General features: G+C 50.7%; 1 protein-coding gene across 4 annotated transcripts in view; it reads right to left on the bottom strand.

The window, feature by feature from the left end:
• COLQ (collagen like tail subunit of asymmetric acetylcholinesterase) overlaps positions 1-19,607 on the bottom strand; it is a 53,333-nt gene that overhangs the window by 19,979 nt on the left and 13,747 nt on the right. The window contains exons 2-10 of one of the 4 annotated variants that reach the window (XM_045856959.1): positions 14,413-14,442; positions 9,454-9,566; positions 8,189-8,290; positions 5,197-5,241; positions 4,865-4,891; positions 3,026-3,097; positions 1,289-1,351; positions 774-800; positions 134-178 (exon numbers count right to left, since the gene is read on the bottom strand). In XM_045856959.1, coding sequence (XP_045712915.1) covers positions 134-178; positions 774-800; positions 1,289-1,351; positions 3,026-3,097; positions 4,865-4,891; positions 5,197-5,241; positions 8,189-8,290; positions 9,454-9,566; positions 14,413-14,442 — 524 coding nt within the window. Of the gene's footprint in view, positions 1-133; positions 179-773; positions 801-1,288; positions 1,352-3,025; positions 3,098-4,864; positions 4,892-5,196; positions 5,242-8,188; positions 8,291-9,453; positions 9,567-14,412; positions 14,517-19,607 lie in introns of those variants that run through there. The other 3 variants (XM_045856958.1, XM_045856960.1, XM_045856961.1) reach the window with 3 other exon arrangements.

The following is a 19,607-nucleotide window of genomic DNA, read 5'->3' as shown; positions in this document are numbered from 1 at the left end:
GACAGGCAACCAGTCAGTTGGTCAGGCAGCTAGTCAGACCGACCACCAGCCAGCCAGTCATCAGGGGGCCAGCCCACAAGAGGGGGTGGCCAACTTCCTTTGTAGTTGATGGTTTCTATGCAATAGCCATTACCTTTTCTCCTTTGGGACCAAAGTCCCCCCTTTCACCTCTGGATCCCTAAGAGAAAACCACAGGACAGAGGCAATGAGTTACTATCACAGGAGAAAAATCAGAGCATTTTAAACCAGGAGCTCCCTCAGCCAATGCCTTCACTTCACAGGCAAAGAAACAGGCTCAGAGAATAGGTGATTTGCCCAGGGAAGGAATGCTTTGTGATTTACCTTCTCTGTGGGCCCCAAGTACCTCCTGCATTAATAAAGGATGACTCACATAAGATTCTGAGCCCCAGATCCTCTCTTGTCCTGTAGGAAATGTGTGCCAGGTTCTGGCTGGGTTTTTGACAGATGAGAAGGTTGTGTGGTAAGAGCTTGGGCTGCAGACACACATCTGCCATCTCCCTCCAGCACACTGTGGAAGCTGGCGCCTCTTGCTCCTCTGCTCCATGTGAGGGGCCTCTCCCTCCACTGGGAGCTCCCCTAAGCTGCTGATCCTGCCTCAGGGACCCCTCTCTCAGCCCACTGATCAAAGACGGGGAATATCTAGGCATGGGCATTGCAGTCACTGACTAGAGAGAGACCTGGGCCCATCCTCCCTGACCCCAGCGCCTAGGGCCCAGACCCGCTCTGGGGAGCTGGGAGAGACAAGCACGAACCTTTTCCCCTCTGGATCCGGGGTAGCCCTAAAAGAAAGCAGAAGGTGCATTGACAATCAGCCCTATGGGACCTCTGGGTTTGGTGTGAGAGTGGAAGGAGTCCCTGCACGTGGTGGTGAGACGTGTTTCAGGGCAGAGCAAGTTTTAGTGGGGGCTGCAGCACTCAGTCCACGGAGGTCCCCAGGACTGTGTTTACGCCAGGCCTAAAAAGAACATTGCTTTCCTTACCCACCCCCACAAAGGCCTGAACAAAGATTCCCATCTGTTTTGTTGTCCAGAGGCTTGACCTTTGCTGCCCAGCAGAATAGTAGGAATGGTATCTCTATGCCCCTGTGTCCCTGCCCTGATGTCCCCCAAAGGCTGGTAAAGACAAGCACTCTGGCATCAGGCTGCCCGATATCAGTGACATGGCCTGGCCTGGTCCGCAGCCACACCCCATCCCCATCTTTGCAGATAACAGCTGCTCCACAGCCTTAGTGAGATCTGGGAACATCCATCTGGACCAACACACTGACCTTGGAGCCCATTGGTCCTCTTGACCCTGGTAAGCCCATCAGACCCAGGTCACCTTTTTCTCCCTGTGGGAATCAGAAGAAGGGGGAAGAAGACCTACAGTGGCATTTCCCGGAGAAACTGAACCAGGAAGTCATGGGCCAGATCAGAAAGAAATGGGGAGCACAGGGCCTGGCTAGTGAACCTGAGGACCCCAAATGCTCCCTGCTTCCTCCCCGGGGCCTGAGGCTCTGCTCTCCACATTTCACTCTGGTGTTTGAGATTAAACATGACATGAAATTGCCCACGTCAGAGCAGATCTCCAAAGCAAATTTTCACCGAGATGTTGAAAAGGAGTAACGCTCGGTCCTTTCCTAGAGAAGCTATAAGAGGGTGGGGAGGAGGACAGCTTGGGACACTGGGGCCCCAGAGGACAAAGTGTCAGCACACCAGAAAACTTCCCCTCCTTTGCCCTTTGCACAGGGGGGGTCTTTCAGACATCTCCGGGTACGCTTGCCCTAGGTTTGCAACCAAGTAGGCTGACCATCAACCTCGGGCGTGTACAATGGAGGCAGGGTGGCTCTGCAGCCCCTCGGAATCATTTGCGGTGGGAACTTCTGGCACTTCCTGTTCGAAAACTCTACACCGGTACTAACCAGTAGAAACGTAAGGTGAGCCACTTAATTTTAAAATTTTTAGAAGCATATTAAAAGTGTAACTAAACAGGTGAAATTAACTTTATCAGTATATTATTTTTACTGTAATTAATGTAATCTAATTATCATTTCAACATATAGTCAATATAAAAATTACTAATGAGATATTTTACATTTTGTTTTTCATGAGATATATTTAAAATCTGTTTTGCATTTTACATTTAAACCACATCTCAATTCAGGCACTACATTTTCATCCAAAATACATGATCTGTATTTAGAGTTCACAAAATTTATAGTTGAAAAAGCAAATTCACATACTCAACATGTAATCCACATACTTTATATACTTAAATGTTTTCAAATAACTGAATTGAGTAAAAGTTTTAAAAATTCAAAGGTAAACTAATTAAAATTAAGAGTTCAGTTTCTCAGTCACACTGGCCACATTTCAAGGGCTCCGTAGCCACATGTGGCTCAAGGCTGCCATATTGGATGGTTCAGCTTTATACAGTTGATTTTTTAAAAAAACATCCTTAAGACTTTTCCTACAAGGATGGGGAAGTTTTCTATTCCCTTATAAATTCTGCCAGCAGGTGAATCAGAATAGATAGTGCATTCCCCTGCCCCAGTCATGGCCTCTATATTCAATAGTCTATGACCAAAGTGAGAAGAATGTAAACTGAGGCATGGGTGAGGACCTGTTAGCTCTCCCTAACCTGTCCGAGGAAGGGGATTTCATCAGCATTTGGTGATCCCTCTCTGGGTTCAGTTGTCCTAGCCAGCCGAGGCCAACCCCCTCAACTTTCCACCTCTAGCCATGTCAGCAGGACAGGCCAAGAGTTCTCCATACACAACCCCCTCTTGGGTCATCTCAGAGAAACCAAAGAGTTGCATGCTAACTCTCAGGTCAAGGGAGAATCCAGGATCCTGTGAAATAAGGCAGTGGCCCCTCATTTCTCCCCCTACAGGAGCAGAGCTGCTGGACTGACTGAGACCTAGAGGAAGTGAGAATCACTCACTATGTGCCAGGGGTCAGGGGAGCCGCCATCTTCTCCCTCATGTTCTGATACCGCTCGAACCCTGCAAGCATGCCACACTTACCCTGGGTCCTTCAGGGCCAGGCCAGCCGATGGGCCCAGGCATGCCAGGAACACCCGGGGGGCCAGGTCTACCCTTCAGAGTCAGAGAACAAAAGTAAGGACAACTGGGCTTGTTTCCCCCTGTAGGAAATAAGATTTGTCTCTTGGGCCCGGAGGAGTATGGGGCCTCAAATCATGGCCCCAGAACCCTCATCTCCAGACACTGATGGCCAAAAGCTTGGATCACTGGGGCATTAGTGCAAGCCCTAGGTGTGACATTGTGTCAACACACAAGGTCTTCTACTGAAGAAATGAAAAGTGGTGGAGAAAGGATTCTAAATTTCTTGGTTTTTCAATCTTTATCACTGCCACCCAACAACCCAAAAGTCCCCTGCATTCCAACAGTTTCTCCCCAAGGATGACATAAGTGGCATAGATTATGTCTGGGGAGCAGCAGCAAATGCTGTTACCACTTCCTGCTCACCATGGCCCTCCCCCAGGGGCTACCTCCCTTGCTGTACCAGCTCATTCCTGCACCCAGCGACTATGGAGTTTGCCTGTGGGCAATAGGAGCTGCCTGGCAACCTCCACACTTCCCCTCCCTGCAGCCAATAGCCCAGCTCCCCTACTTCAAGGCAACACAAACTGCGTGGTGCAGTTCTCACACCACAGCTCCCCCAGGGGTCAGGCAAAAGCTGGGCACCACCTGCTACCACTCCACCTGGAGCTTCTTCCCTTGACCCATCTGGATGCCCCCTCTTCTCAGTCTCCTCCTGGGAAAGCTCCCTTACTACGATAACTGATTCACTTGCACACAGCACAAGCCATCTCTGCCTCTGCTTCTAAGGAGCTCAACCTAAGCTGGGGGCTATGAAAGAGGAAGCCCTGAAAGAGTGGGAGCAGGGACTTGGGGCCTATCTTGACCTCTGCACCCACTGGCAAATTTCAGCCTAGCAAGAGGTGTGGAAGGCTCAGCCCCTAAACCAGGAATCACAAATGCTGGCATGGGTACCAATGTCCGCTCTTGCCTCCCACATCCATGGCACACATCACTCATTAATCATGGGGACCATGAGCATGAGGACCATGCCAGAGTTTTTTCCAGCCCGGCACTTTGGACCACCACTGTGCCTTGGCTGCGGTTGTCATCTGTGCCCTGACGTGTTGTAACTTTGCCTTACAAAGGTCTGTTTGAGGTTCTAATTGAGAGTGCAAATGTTTGAATAAAACATTCAACCAAAAAAAAATAGTGATTTCTATTTAGAACCACAGGCATCTTTCTCGGCCACAGGCTTGAACCTCCTTCTATCACCAAGACCCACAATGTCAGTGCTAGCACCCCACACCCACTGACCGCAGCGAATGTTTGCTGGTTTCCTCTTTCCCAACATTAATGAGAGTCTCAATAACATGTGTTTGGTTCACTCAGAGGCCCTGTGACCTTAAGTGACTCCCATTTATTTCAGCAAAAGCCATTTGTTTCTGTCTGTTTGCACTTTATTCTAGTTTAACAGACTATGAGAGCCATTTTGTGGTGCAGGCCAGGGCCTTGGAGGGTTTCTCTGGTGCATGGTGGGATGAGGTGCTCTGAGACTGGGGAAACATGGCCAGGCTTGGCGGCCTTGGGAATAAGTCCAGATGCCTGGCAGTAGCACATGCCAGCGCCCAAGTGAAGGAGTGGGAGAAAGAGCAAAGCTGTGACTGTCATAATCAGGATGGTAGTGCCACCACTGTCCAATGGGTTGGAGGCCACAGTAGGGCACTGCTGGTTCCCCACCCCAATGAGTGTGTGTGCACACACACACACACACACACACACACACGTGCCTATGTAATGCTGACAGAAATGCATGGACCATACCTTCCTTCCTGGTCGGCCAAGCTCCCCCTGTGGATGGAAAAGACAGGTAAGCAGAGGCTGCTTTGGAAGAGAAGTTCTGGAAGCAGCGGGCTGGTGACTGGGCATGCCCATGTGGCTCAGTCACTTGGCCACTCACAGCACATGTGCCCCATCAGAGAGCCAAGCTGTGGGCCCCCACACCTGCAGCAGCAGACCCGTCCTCATGAAGCCCAGCCTCATGCACTAAGCAGAATGAGCACATGCCTTGGAATCTCAGCCAGAAAATTCTCAGGGGCCAAAAACAGGCGAGAATTACCAAGGAGAGGTGGGCTGGAGAGAGTAGTGGCTCCTACCTTTTCTCCTTTTGGTCCCGTCTTGCCTGGAAGCCCCGGTGGACCCTACACAATCAAGATAAGAAGCGAAGAGAGTGTACATCAGACCAAGGCAGAACAGTAGGGAGGGCAGCAGGAGGACCGGGGCGAGGCCCTTGGATCACCCCTGCAGCAGCCTCCTTCTCTACGTGGGCTCCAAGCTCCAGAAACACCACGAAGGACCCTCTGGTACCCTCCAGCCCAGGTCCCTCCTCTGTGTTCTTCCCCTTCCAGCTTCTCTGAGCCGTGTTTCCAGTGGTTCCAAGGTTGCAATGCCTGCATCTGCTCTCTGTGAGTTTAATTTTCTCCTGGAATGCTTGGGTTGCCTGAAATATCCTGAGTGCTAAGTGAGAGCAACTAAAGAGCTCTGAAGAAATGCTGTTTGCTGAAAGCAAGGGGGAAGTCACCCTTTGCACACAGGAGCCGCCAACTCAGGAATTCTGTGGTGGAGCTACGGGTAGTAGGTGCCGCAAAAGTCTTCTGTTTTAAGACATTAAGAATGTGGGCAAGTAAATAGTACATCTTGTCCCACTGCCCAGCCACACAGTGGGGCTGACTCTAGCTCAGGGACTCCAGCACCCACTGCGCTAAGGCTTGGCACACCCGCAGCAGAATGCAGCTGCTTTCTGCTCATGCGTCTATGACATGATCAACTGTCTGTTTCCAAATTCCCCAGCAAAGCAGAGAGAAAATCCATCAACCCCCAGATTACTACTTTACCCCCAAGGTCTGCAGGTGAGCACACCTAACACAAAGCCTGTCTGAAATACGATTTTATGAGAACTGTCCGAAGGACAACCAGCCCCCTCAGCCGGTGGTTGCCAAGCCTGTTTGCACATTAGGGTTCCCTGGGGTCTTTCCAAAATCCCGAAGAGCAGGCCACACCCCAGACCAAGCACATCACAGGCTCAGGGAGAGGGGCACAGCCTCGGGAATTTTTTGAGTTCCCCCAGGATTCTAATGTGCAGATAAATTTGGAAACCACCATCATTGGTTCAGCCTCCTTCTGTTTTGGGGAGGGGAGGACAAAGAATTTTTGTTTGGTCTTTTATTTTTTTCAAGCTTCAGTTTTTCCATTTCTTAAAATGGGCTAGAACTATTTTACCAGGCCATTGCGCCCTAGCTCTGCCCTTCACATGATTTGCTGGGACATCCTGTGAAAATGCAGATTTTGACCAAATGGGGATGGGGAGTTCTGGGGAGGGGGGGCACAGGATTCTGCATCTTTAACAAGCTCCCAGATGATGCCAGTGTTGCTGGTCCACAGTCTCGTTTCCGCAGGGACAGCGTTCTGAGGGAACCGAGGTGGCTGCAGAGTCCCCTGGAGTGGGCCAGCGTAGCCCCATGTGACTCAGGTGGGAGCTTAGACATGAGTCAGTGCAGCCAGAGAGGTGCTGGTCTGCAGAGAAGACCCTCTCTCCCCATGGCCTGGGAGTTCCCCTGGGCTGACAGCTGACAGCACAGACCATGGGAAAGTGGAAACCCCCCTCAGGGTGCCCTTCTTGCCCTTCTACAGACTTCTCAGCCCCCGTGGCCAACTCTGGGCCCAGGTCCTATATGCTTTGTTGCATTTAACAAACATTTATGGAGAATCTGTCACATTCCACGCACTGTGTCCATAGACACGAGACATGAATGGGACAGTGCTCCTGCTCTCACAGTCAGGGGTCAGTTAACTTTCTGTGTGAAGAGCCAGACGGTAACTGTTTTAGGCTGCGCCTGTGATACAGCAACTCTGTCACTACGACTCAACTCTGTCCGTGTAGCACAAAAGCGGCCAGAGACAATGAAAGTGTAATCACATAGAGAGGCTGGTCTGACCTGTGGGCCGTAGTTGGCCAGCCCTAGCCACAAAGCTGACACTTCATGGAAAGGAGACCAGAGAGATCAGGAACATAAAAATGACTAAAGAAACTATAACAACCAGAGAAGAATCTGCAGAGAATTAAAAGGCCACTGAAGGGAGAGTGATGGGGAAGGCTACTACAGCCTGCTGGGTTGAGGAAGACGTTTCTGAGGAGGTGGCATTTAACTGAGTTCAGAGTGACAAAGGAGCTGGCCGTAGTAATGATCACAGCGAAGAATGTTCCGAGCAGCTGGAGCCATCAGTGTAAAGGCTGTGAGGCTGGAACTTGCTTGGTGTGCTTGAGGACCCACGACACGCACTGTGGCTGCCTCGAGTGGACAGGGTTGGTGGCATGAGATGGTGTAGGGGATACAGGCCAGGGTCTCCTTGCAGGGGGCTTTGCAACCAGCATGAGGGGTGCGTCTCTCAGGCTTCCCGACTTGGGAAGCCACAGCAGGGGTTACCCGAGAGGGTGAGAGAATCCCTAAGGCACCCAGGGAACTGACTGCTCCTTCCCCTTGGCAGGCCCGGAACCCCAGGCTAGGGGACATTCCTCTTTGGTGGGGCCCCTGTCCCAGGCAGCCAGAGGAGCCAGGAGTCTGGGAGACAAGGTCTCTTTGCTTCCATAGAAAATCCTTTCTCTAGTATTTTGCCTGTTCCTCACTCTTCCCTTTAGCTTTGCTGGGCACGGGTGGGCTGCTGGGTAGCCGCATCTGGGCCAAATGAGCTCAACATAACAAGTTCCTTTTTGCCTCCACTTTCCTGCACTAACTGCAGGTAGCTCTGAGGCCACTGATGGGGTCAATGGCCACATAAGGGGCAACCCACTGTCATCAAGTAGCTGACAATAGTGACTGTAATAATAACCACATCCACCTAGGCGGCATCTCATTGGGTCCTCCACCCTAAATCCAGTACTGCAGCGACACATATGATCCCCACTGCAGGCGTGAGGAAACCAAGACTGCGAGGCTGCAGGGCACCCAAAGAAGCAGCGTTCTATCCATGGGCTCCGGAGGTGAGCCAGAGGAGGAAAAGCAGCCCCACACCACATGAAAACGGGCATCTCGAAGAGGCTTCACTGCTCTGGACAGGAGGCGGCGAGGGAGGTCTGGGGGAGGCACCCACCTGGGGGCCAGGAGGCCCAGGGGAGCCGAGCGATCCTTGCGCGCACGGGGACGGCGTGGTCTCCAGTTCCAGGATGAGGTTCTCCATGTCTGGGGAGAGGAGCTTCAATGCAAAGCGATACATGTGTACAGGTCAGACTTGGGGGATGGGAGAGGGGTCAGCACCCTAAACACAGGCCTGCTCTATAGTCCAGTTCCCAGGACTGGCGCTTCCCTGATGCCCCAGTGGGTATCCCAAGAAGATGTCCTTCCTGACCACAAGTGTCTGTTCTTTCATCCATTCTTGACACATTCCTGGCTTGAATGGATTACAGAGCTATAATGATGGAGTTAGGGAGCTCATTCAGGGGACTCTATCCAATGTCTAGGGCAGCACTGCCCAAAAGAAAGAGAATGTGAGCTACCGACGTGAGCCATGCAGGTAGTTCTCACTCTGTTAGTAGTCACATAAAAAGGTAGAAGGAAACAAGTGGAATTAATTTTAATAATATCTTTTATAACCCAATATATCCCAAATATTATCATTTCAAAACAGATTCAATATTTCAAAATTAGTAAGATATTTCATAGTCTTTTTTTTTCACACGAAGTCTTCAAAATTCAGTGCATCTATGTATAGCTCAACTCAAGCCAGCCACGTTAAATGTACTCAGTAACCTCATATGGCTAGTGGCTGTATTGGACAGTACAGGTGGAAGAGTTTCTTTAAAGATCTGAGACTCTCAAGTCCCACCTATTTTCTTCTAGGTCAGGTCCCCAAAGACTGCTCTTTTCTTCACTTTTCCTCTCTTCCCAAATTCTGTTCCCTCTCACACCTCGGTACGGCTGCAGGAGGACCGCTTCCTGCACCGCCTCCCCAAAACGGTCTGAGTCAGAGACAGGCTGTGGAAGGGAATTCCATAAACACTTGTGGGGGTGCGGAGGACAACAGAAGGGGAAATTCCATATCTGAGCAGCTGATGGGAGCCCAGAAATTTATACAGTCACCTCACTGTTTTCGGGAAGATGGGATACTTTGCCAAATCCAATTCCCTGCTGAGAAGAATCTCCCTCTGTAACTTGTTTACATGGTGGGAGAATGGTCGCACACCAGGAGCTGAAAACTCCGTCCCAAGGCTCAACCTGCCGTCTGAGAGCAAAGGCGTGAATCCCTTGGAGACAATTCTGGAGGAAGTGACTTTGAGGGATGGGGCACGTGGGGCGGGGCATGTGGTGGGCATCGAGGCGCCCACATTTCCGTTCCCTCACGTGTCCTCCGGTACTCACCGTACTCCGCCCCCCTCTGAAGAATGGCGGTGGGAACAGTGGGGGTGGAGGGGGCGTCAGCATGCAGCATGCTTTGTGGCTTCCACGCTTCTTCTGATCCAGGCCAGGAAGGGCTGTTTAGAGAAAACTGCTGCTCATTAGCATGGGGTCAGGGTCAGGGCCAGGGCCAGGGCCTCTGTCATGCCCACTGTGCCGGAGGGAGACCCATGCTGCCACCCCAGGCTTCCTAACCTGTTAGATGGCAGCGCACCTCCTGTTCACTGTTTGGCTGAGCCCTTCCCTGGCCTTGGTGAGACCACGTGAGTAAGATAAATGAGCAAATGACACGAACACTGACTGTTTTAAGGTTCACTTCTTCTTCAGGCACCGACTTGTCACTTTGTAGACGGGGCGAGGAATTCAAGTTCACATGGACTCAAGATATGAGATGTAGCTGGGAGAAGGAAGTCGTGAATAACTTTGATATTGCGCTCAGAGGAATTGTTCAGAGAGGGAGGCAGCCAGGCCTGGAGGTCGCGTTGACCACGGGAAATGGTGAGCCTTGGTTTGAACACATATTTGACTCCACACTCTCCACACACATTCGGTGTCACCCATGCTCACTAGAGAGTTACTGTTAAATGTGTCATTGCATGGGCGTGAGGAGATGAAGAGGGGGCCCTGGACCTTATAGTTTCATTGTCTCGTGGAGTCTTCTGATACACATATTATTGAGGAGAAGGAAACGAGGGGTCAGGGTAGGAGTGAAAGAGGAGGAACAATCAAGGGCGCCTTTAATGTTGCAGGCGACCCAGGGCGACAGGGGTCAGAGTATGAGATGGAAAAGTTGGAGGAGGCACTAGTGTGTAGGGAAAGCTGCCAGATTTTGTGTTAGATGTTTGTTAATTCGAGCACATGCTTTGCCAGGCACTGGGCTAGCCCTGTGGGAGATAGAAAGATGCCTAAACGGTGCCCCTGACCTGTAGGTGGTAAAGCCTGTGGAGCTTGAGTGGCTGCGAAGGCCTTTCTGCTCATTTCCCACCCTCTCCTCCCACACCCTGACCAATCCTGGAGACTCTTACTGTACATCAAGAACTGTTAGGAGCTGCCTCCACCAGGAAGCTTTCCTTGACTTCCCAGGCAAAGGCTGGGGGGTTCTGCTATGCTTTCCTTTGGGTTTACCCCATATTAACCTCAATCCAGGGGGTGAATCTGTGTCCTCGTATCTCTCTAAAAGACTTGTGCTTTCATGAAGGAGAGGAGCCAATTTTCACCCCCAGGGTCTAGCACAGTAACTGGCATACACTAGAGAGGTTCCTCAAATGTTTGATAAACCAATTTTTAAAAAAACCACTTACAACATGCCAGGCACCATTTAAATGCTTCACACATGTAAATTTACCTAATCCTAATGGCAACCCTGAGAGTTAAGTCCTGTTGTTATTATCATCATCATCCCCATTTTACAGATCAGTTAACTGAGGCAAAGAGGTGAAACAACTTGCCCACGGTCATACAACTAGTAAGGGACAAAGCCAGGTTTTGAACTAAGCAGTCTGGTTCTAGAGTTCTTTTTCTGGATTTCTACACTATGACTGCAATGTGGGTGGAAATAAAGGCTGGAGCTAAGAAGAATGGCCCTAGCTGGTGTGGTTCAGTGGATTGAGCACCGGCCTGCGAACCAAAAGGTGGCTGGTTCAATTCCCAGTGAGGGCACATACTTGGGTGGTGGGCCAGGTGCCCAGTAGGGGGCACACTAGATACAACCACACATTGATGTTTCTTTCCCTCTCTTTTCTCCCTTCCCCTCTAAAAATAAATAAATAAAATCTTAGAAGAAGAAGGAAAATGCAACTCCCTGAGATTTATAGTATCAGTGCCCTTCAGCTAAAGACCATCGGGAATGCACGTACCTGTAGTTGAACACAGTCAGCTCTACTGACTCACTGCAAAGAGCAAGAATGCACACCAGGGGGAACCCTGGGCATCTGGTAACAGGAGGTGAGAAAGTATTTGTTCCAGGATTAGGGCTTTTGCAGGTGATCTGGAGGGAGACCACAAGGAAGCAAAGTCTGGCCCTGCTCTGGACTGGATGCTGTCAGGAAGCAAGGGCTAGCCTACGACTATCTTAATGCCCATCTAACAGAGGAGAAGCTCAGAGGGAGGTCGAAGCCATGACAGGTAAGGCAGCAGCAGTCACTCACACGAGCAAGGACAGAGGGCTAGCTGGACATTTTTGTGGCCGGCTGGTAGTCTTATTTTGCCAGGGTCTGACATGGTGACAGAGTGCCCTTGTTTTTTGACTTGATCCATCCCACTCACAGACTGATCTCATCTGATGTGGTTCTGTGAGATCATGTATGCTCAGTGGGAGAGCACCACGGCCAAGCTGTGAGTGGCAGGCCCGCTCCCGCTGTCCTGGGCTGCTCTTCTCTTTCCCGGTGGTAAACCAATGTAGCTCTATTGTTATAAAACTTGATACTAATGCCAATGGCATTCCTCTTCTAGTTTCTTCCCTAAAGCCAGGAGTGGGCAGCTTCCATTGCTCCTCTCTGTCTCGGGCATGCGGAGCAGGCTGGCAGACATGCCTGCACTCCACAACCTTTCCAGGTTCCCCAGCTGCAGTTTCTCCTTTGTGCCTCTTTGGCCTCAGCAGACAGCAAGGGCTGAGGATGCGGGTTCCCGCAAAGCCTCTCCCAGCCAGGAACACCTGGGAAGCTGGTAGGTTCCCATGGCTCATGTGCACTGCTGACCACTTATTTTTCCAGACCATGTATGGCCTGCAATTTGCCCCACATCCTGTGTGGCCTTCCATGGATGAAAGGCCCTGAATCATCTGCAGCCACCTCTCATTTCTGGAGAACTCTTCAGGGAACATAAATTATCCGTTGCTTTTCCGGTGGAGGCCTCTGTATTGTTCACCCCTCCTCCTTCCTTCCCCCTTGACCTACATCATTCCAGCAGGTGAAGGCCATCTATTTCTGCCCTGCCCCCAACTCCCGGGGGTTGTTTGCTTTTAGCACAGTCTAGTTTATTTACAGCTCATTCCAACTCAGAATATTTCCATCAGGTGGACGTGTTTGGGAACAGCTTCTCCCCACCCCCCGCCTCTTCTTTCCAGACAACTAAGCCAGGACTTTGCATGTCTATTTTGGTGTCATCTGAGTGGCCTGTGGGTCTCTCTGGACTACGCTGCCTCCGTGAAATCATGTCTGACGGAGCTCAGGGTCCCGCCTGGAGAAGGCCCAGCAGGCTCTGCTGCGATGCAGAAACCATGCGTGTGTGTGTGTGTGTGTGTGTGTGCGCGCGCACACGGGGAACAGAAACCCGGCTGCCCCATGTGGTTCCGCCCCACACAGCTGCCTCGGAAATGCCCACAAGGCGGAATTTCAGGACCACTTGCCCTGACTGAAAGACACCAAAGTCACACTGTACGTGGCCACTGCGGTGCCAAATCACAGGCAGAAACAATGCTGAATCTAATGTGAGCTTTTGGCAAACGTTTGATTGCAGGGGAGGAGGTTGTTGTCATTGGTGCTGGCTTTGCCCTTTGGACTCAACACCACTTGACCCTGGGGCACATCCTTGGAAAGTGATTCGCTCCAACTTACTCTTGGAAGTACAGGGACTGGGCTCAGAGAGTGTGAGTCTGGATGCGAGTGACCATGTGACATGGCACAAGCCCCTTTCCAAACTGAGATTCAGTTGCCCCAACCGCACCACAGGGAGTTTGGCTCAAACTGTCTCCTGAGTCCTTTTTATATATCTTACACCAAAATCAACACTGTGCCCACCTGGTTCTCCACTCCCAAGACCAGCCCATAACAGGGTACTAAAGGCAACCCTTTCATTTCTGCCTCCTTTTTTAATACCAAGAAGCCTTCCTTGAATCAAGCAAATGTGTCATTACAAGCCACCAAAGGGCCCTAATCGATGTGGCTCAGTTGTTTAGAGCATCATCCTATAAATCAAAGGGTCACGGGTTCGATTCCTGGTCAGGGCACATGCCTGGGTTGCAGATTCAGTATCTGTCGGGGCACGTGCGTATGAGAGCAGTCAGTCAATGTTTCTCTCTCTCCCTTCCCATCTTTCTAAAATCAATAAGCATGTCCTCAGGAGAGGATTTTTGAAAAGCTACCAAAGGAAAGAAGTGACATAAACATCTTGTCTTAGCAGGTTGGGAAAATGACAGGTGTAGCCACACGCTAACTAAACTGCAAGTGCTCACACGGTTGGTGAGCTCTGCAAGTTCCTCTGCCTCCTCCTGCTTTTGGGCCTTTCCCTGCCTTTTTGAGAAGGAGCCGGCAAAGAGGAGAGGAGAGGTGCAGGGCAGAGCATCACTAAGTGTTTGGACCCTGAGCCGGATATCTCAGCTACAGTCAAATTCTCACCTTTTTTGGCTTGTAATTTGCCTAGTTTTCTCCAATTCACATATTCCAGAAAAGGTTTAACCCGACAATTTTCCTTCAATACCATACACACCTTGAAACGCAGATCATATTAGAATTTGCCATCTTGCAATTTGCTCCTGAGCAGGCATTGGGGTGAGGAGGGAACACAGGTGAGGACATAACTACAACAATTCAGCAATTGGTGGCTGCTGTCGCATGACCCATGCCCGTTAGCCTGCAGCCTGATGCAGAGCTTCTGGGCCACCAATGCTGGGAGTGCCCCAGACCACAGAACACGGTGTTACTCCAAAGCCAAGGGAGCAGCAGCTGCCAGCCTGCCACTCTGAAGTCAAGGTCACAAGATGGGCACACGCAAGTGCATACACACATGCACGTGCCAAAGCCCCCACCATCTCCACTGTCACACCCTTTTATGTGGCGATTCCAGCATGAGCCAAGCAGTTTAAGACTTAAAGCCTTCTGAAGGCTCTCACAACAAGCCTGCTTTCCAAGACTCTTTTTTCCCAAAACAATGCATGCACACATGCAAGTGCACATGCAGGCACACGCGCACAAGCACACAACTCACCCAAGCAGCAGGCTGAGTAACAGAGCAGTCCTGAAATGGTAAGCAGATGAGTCAGGCTGAGTGATGGACCTGTCATTGTGGGCAAGGCCAAAGGCGGACTGACCAGGGAGCACATGCTGGAGGCAGCCTGAGATCCGTCACGCCCCCGAGCAGTCCCAGCGCCTGGCCTGTTGGGCATTTGGGGTGGGAGTTATCCAATCCCTGCTCTGGTGCTGCTCCTGGCCCAGATGCCAGGGATCCAGAGGACAGTCCTGAGCTCCTGGGAGCAGGACTGGCTAAGCAGCGTGCTGGCCTCTCGAGAGGCTGCACTAGGGGGTGGCTTGGAAGAGTGCTCTTGGTCCAGGGGAGGAGGGGACGTTGGGAGCTTGGGATACTGATGGCCACGGTGAGCAGACAAAATGAGTGTCATCCATCACCCAGGCTGCCTTTCATTCAGCTCAAAAACTGCCCTGACAATACTGTTCTGGCAAGCCTCAAAGTCCACCCCCACGGTGACTGTCCCGAGGGGGAGTCTGCCCTCCTCTGCTTCAGGAAGATCTTTGTTGCCAGGGTCTCTCGGCCTTCCTCACGTCAATGCCAAGGTGCTGTCAACAGAGCTAAACTGAATTTGGATATCTATATGCATTGCCAAAGGGCCTGTGGAGTAAACCTCTTCAGATGAAGCCTGCCTATAAAACGATAAAGTGGCCCCTACAAGACACATGTGGAGATCTGTCTGACACTCTACAGGCACTCCATGCACACGCATGGACACACACACACTATTCCAGATCATACAGACAAGATTGTCAGCACTTAGCAACAAGCACTGTTGTTTTAACTAGCTCAGTACACACCGCAGCAGAGGTCAGCAAACTTTTTCTGGAAAGGGCCACATACAAAACAGTTTCAGCTCTATGAGCCTGCACAGCCTCTGTGAGTGACAAGGTAGCTCCCCTGCTGCGCAGAAAAGCAGCCGCGGCCACACCAGACAGAGTGGGTGTGGCTGTGTCGGAACAGAACATTACTTGTACAAATAGGAGGCAAGCTGGGTTGGGCTCTCGGGCTGTGGCTGGCTGATCCTTGAGATACGGCCTTCAAAAGAAAGGATACTCCTTTTATTCATTCATCCATTTACTGTTTCATTCATTCAGAAACACACGTCAAGCACCAAGTGTGTATAAAACACGATGACTAGACACAGTTCCTGCCCTAGGAACGTGTTGTGAAGTGTTTTGGAAAGAGGGCGGGTCCTGGAGCTGGGCAAACTTGGGCTGGGGTCCTGGTTTTGCCACTTACACTAGCTCTGTGATCTCGAGTTATTCACTCTCTCTGATTCTCAGCTCTCTTCTCTGCAAAGTGGGTATGGTCAAACACACCTTGCTACTTTGTTGGGAAGATTAGGAAGGACCAAGGCTTTTGAAATTCCTGCCATAGAGCAGGGATTTGTTCCTTCATCAATATTTTCAAAGAGAACTCTTATACAACAAGGTGGGCAAAGAAAAGAGGCTAACATGGAGCTGGGGGGGTCCAGAGGGACTCACGGGAGGAAGTGATGGGCACCAGCTGGGCCCGGGAATTCAAGTGAGAAATCAGGAAAAGATTCCTGGCAGAGGTGATAATGGAGTTGAGCTTTGAGAGCAGAGGAGATCCAGCAGTAACGAGGTGAGAGGAGCGAGGTAAGGAAGAGCTAGGCTGGGTTCCTCCTCCGGAGCACTTCCCCCTGTTCTCAGGGACCCGTAGAGCAAGAGGTCCAGAGGACAGCACGGAGGGCGTGGAGCGCGCAGTCCTGAACCTCAGACGGAAGCAGGAATTCCTGCGTTACATTTTCTCAAACTCCCCGCTGCTCGGCTATTGTCCTGCCGCTCTTCGTTTTTCAAACCTCATTTCAAAAACCCTTGGCGATGAAAGTTCTGCCACTTTTAGCATGCAAATCTTTTCTTTCTTTCTTTTTTTTCACCCCTCAGCATCAAATTTTTCCTTAAAAGGTTTACACAAGTAAACCTCTTAACTACACTTTGTTTCTTTAGTGTAAAACGCCAGCTACTGAACGCAATGGTCTCTGAGGTCCTGGCCAGCTCTGCAGGTGTCCAAACCTCTGTTTCGAACCTAAGGACTCAAGTTCACGAATGTCTCTTTCTGTCCCTCTTTCCTTGGTTTCCCTCCTTCTGCAACTCTCTTTCCTGTCCCAGTCTCAGTCTCTGCATCTGGTCTCCTGATCTCTGACTCGGTCTAACCTTCTGACTTGGCCTCTGTCTCTCAAAGCACTAACAGTTGAACTTCCTTAAGTCAAATGCTTGACGACTGTGAACTGCCTACAGCCAAGTGTGCCTGGTCTCCAGCCCTGGTGCGGCCAGAAGCTTGCTGTGTGACCTTGGACAACTCACTTCTCCACTGTGCCCTGGTTTTTCAAAATGTAAAATGGGGCCGTTGGAGAAGATGAGCTCCAAGCCCTTCCCTGTTCTGGCTTCTACAGGGGCTGCGATACAACGGTCCTTCTCAAGGGCCCTGAACAGGGATGGAGGGTCACTCTCCTCCTTCAGCCCTGGAGGGCAATCCCTGCCCTCGAGGCAGCCGGCCTGCTGAGTGCCCTCAGGTTCATTGGCACCGGCACCAGCTCACCACAGCAGAGCTGCCTGCAAGTATAATTCATAATAAAAGTTTCCGGAACCTTCCTGCAGCTGTTGGCAGGTGTCATATTCACAGTATTTTGTCTTAATTGCAGCTCTGGTATTTATCAACCAGGCCAGAAGAGCACTTCTGGAATACTGCCTTCCTGGGCACTGGTCCAGAAGCTTCTGTCCCCTCAGTTGGCACATGCAGGCCTGTTCCCTGCTGATCCCCACCAAAGCGAAGCCTGCCTTGCATCTTCCCCTGCTGCATCTCCTGCTGCTGCTGCTGCTGCACAGAGAGATTGTGTGGGCTGGATAACTCAGCACCCTTCCCAAGGACCCAGAGCTGCCAGTGTGTGGCAAAGACACCTACGTTTTGGGGGGCAGAGCCTGGGGTTCCACCAGCCTCAGAGCACCTCAGCTCAACCCTCCCAACCAAACCTAGGTAGGCAGAGAAGTAAGTTGGAAGACTGGAGCTTTACCTTCCCATTGACAAAGACTCAAGCTCTCAACAAGGCTTTGAACTTGGGCTTCTGCGTCTGTCTCTACAGAAGCTAGGTTTAACAAGAACCCCGCTAAGTCAGTTTGGAGAGAATCCCCATCAGGAGAGCCTTATAGCGGGGACACTGGATGGCTGTGTGAGCAGCAATTTTGATTAGATTAAGCCACTGAAATGTGGGTACTTGCTTATCACAGCAGAGAGCATCACCCCACCCCAGCAAGGAGGCACCAACCACAGGAAGCATCCTGTGAGCATTCAGCATCCTCCTCTCATCCTCGAAACATCCCCACAAGGTACGTGTGAGTACTACCACGCTCATTTTCAGACAAGGTTCAGAGACTTAGGGAGGCACCTGAGGTCACCCATAGCCAGTAGGTACTAAGCCAGGAATAAATACAGATGTCTGACCCTGGAGATTTCTGCAGATTTGGTTACCAGCACAAAGTGGTGACCGCCCTCCCCCACTCCTCCACCAGCCAAAGAGAAGGAGCAGGGAACCTCAGCACAACTGGCCAGTGCGGCCGCAGCCAGCTGAAGCTGGAGGAGCTTACCAACACCCAGTTCCATGCCTTTCCAATCAAGCCTGACAATGACACCTCCTCGGGCCCCAGTCTCCTGGTCTGCAGACTCACCCTGTAGGATCGCAGCTGCCTCCCCTCAGGATCCCCACCACAGCGGGGGTTCAGTCATGTGGGCCTGAGGCCTTCAATTAAATATGCATTTACTTTCTCCATTGAATAGTTTAGTCTTCAGAGTGGGCTAAGGATCTGCAACTCATTTTTAAATCGATCAAAAAATAAGGCGGATGGAAAAATAAAAATATGATAGGGTAAACATAGCAAAACGATAACTACAGAATCCATGTGGTGGCTGTACTGGTTTGCCAAAGTACCTGGGGGGGGGGTGAAAAACAGAAATTAATTTTTTTAAACTTTTTTTTAAAGATTTTATTTATTTATTTTTAGAGAGGGAAGGGAGGGAGAAAGAGAGAGAGAGAAACATCAGTATGTGGTTGCTGGGGGTCATGGCCTGCAACCTAGGCATGTACCATGACTGGGAATCAAACCTGCGATGCTTTGGTTCGCAGCCCGCACTCAATCCACTGAGCTACGCCAGCCAGGGCTAGAAATTAATTTTTAACAGCTCTCAAAGCTAGCTAGAAGTCCAAGATTAAGGTACTGGAAGGTTTGTTTTTTTTGTTTTGTTTTGGTTTGGTTTTTGTTTGAGGCCTCTCTCCTTGGCTTGCGGGCAGCTGCCTTCTGGCTGTGTCCTCACACAGCCTTCCCTCTGCACATGCCTGGTTTCTCTCTGCATCCAGATGTCTTACTGTGAGGACACCAGTCAGACTGGGTGAGGGCCCAGCCTCACTTAACCTTATCGCCTCTGTAAAGGCCTTATCTCCAAATATAGTCATATTCCGAGGTACTGGGGTTAAGTGAGTTTGGGAAGGTACACAATTCAGCCCATAAGAGTGGGCATATTGGTGCTCTCTAGACAATTCTCTCCACTTTTTTGGAATGTTTGGAATTTTTCATAATGAAAAAGAATAAAATAATTTTAAGCAGGCAACAGGAAACCAGGAGATACCTTCACAAGGTTCAGGGGTGAGGGTGGGTTGGTCTGATGCCCTCGTTGGCAGATATCTGGGGGCCCCGGAGCTGCACAGAGCCAGGGCAGCAACGGGGCCTGGAGGAGCCTGTGGCCACTCGTTAGGAGACCGTGCACAGGGAACTGAATCTCTACAGAAAACATGAGAAGGACGTTCTCCTCTGCCCCTGACAGGGATGCCTCGAGGAGGAAAAGTCTGCCCTGGCTACAAGGATGTAGGAAAATCATCCCATATTAGTCTTTCTTTTACAGTAAGTCGTATATCAAAAGTGGCTCCTTCGACTGAGCACAGATTCAAGGAGACAAATCCACCCCTCTTTCCTCCCACAAGGGAATTTTTTTGGACCTTATCTGAAGGAAGGCATCTGCTTTTTTAAGTCCAAGTTCTAATTTGACCAAATGGCATGTGGTAAATAGAGAGGAAGGAGGAGACAATGTTATTAGGAGCCAAGGGAACATCAAGAAACCTCCCCAACGCTGGCTACGCCTCGGCT

Source organism: Phyllostomus hastatus, unplaced genomic scaffold, assembly GCF_019186645.2.
Source record: "Phyllostomus hastatus isolate PE091 unplaced genomic scaffold, TTU_PhHast_1.1 phas_scaffold_129, whole genome shotgun sequence".
In the NCBI taxonomy this organism is placed as follows: Eukaryota; Metazoa; Chordata; class Mammalia; order Chiroptera; family Phyllostomidae; genus Phyllostomus; species Phyllostomus hastatus.
The sequence above is the reverse complement of the archived record's forward strand: the minus strand, read 5'-3'. Positions and strand labels throughout refer to the sequence as shown.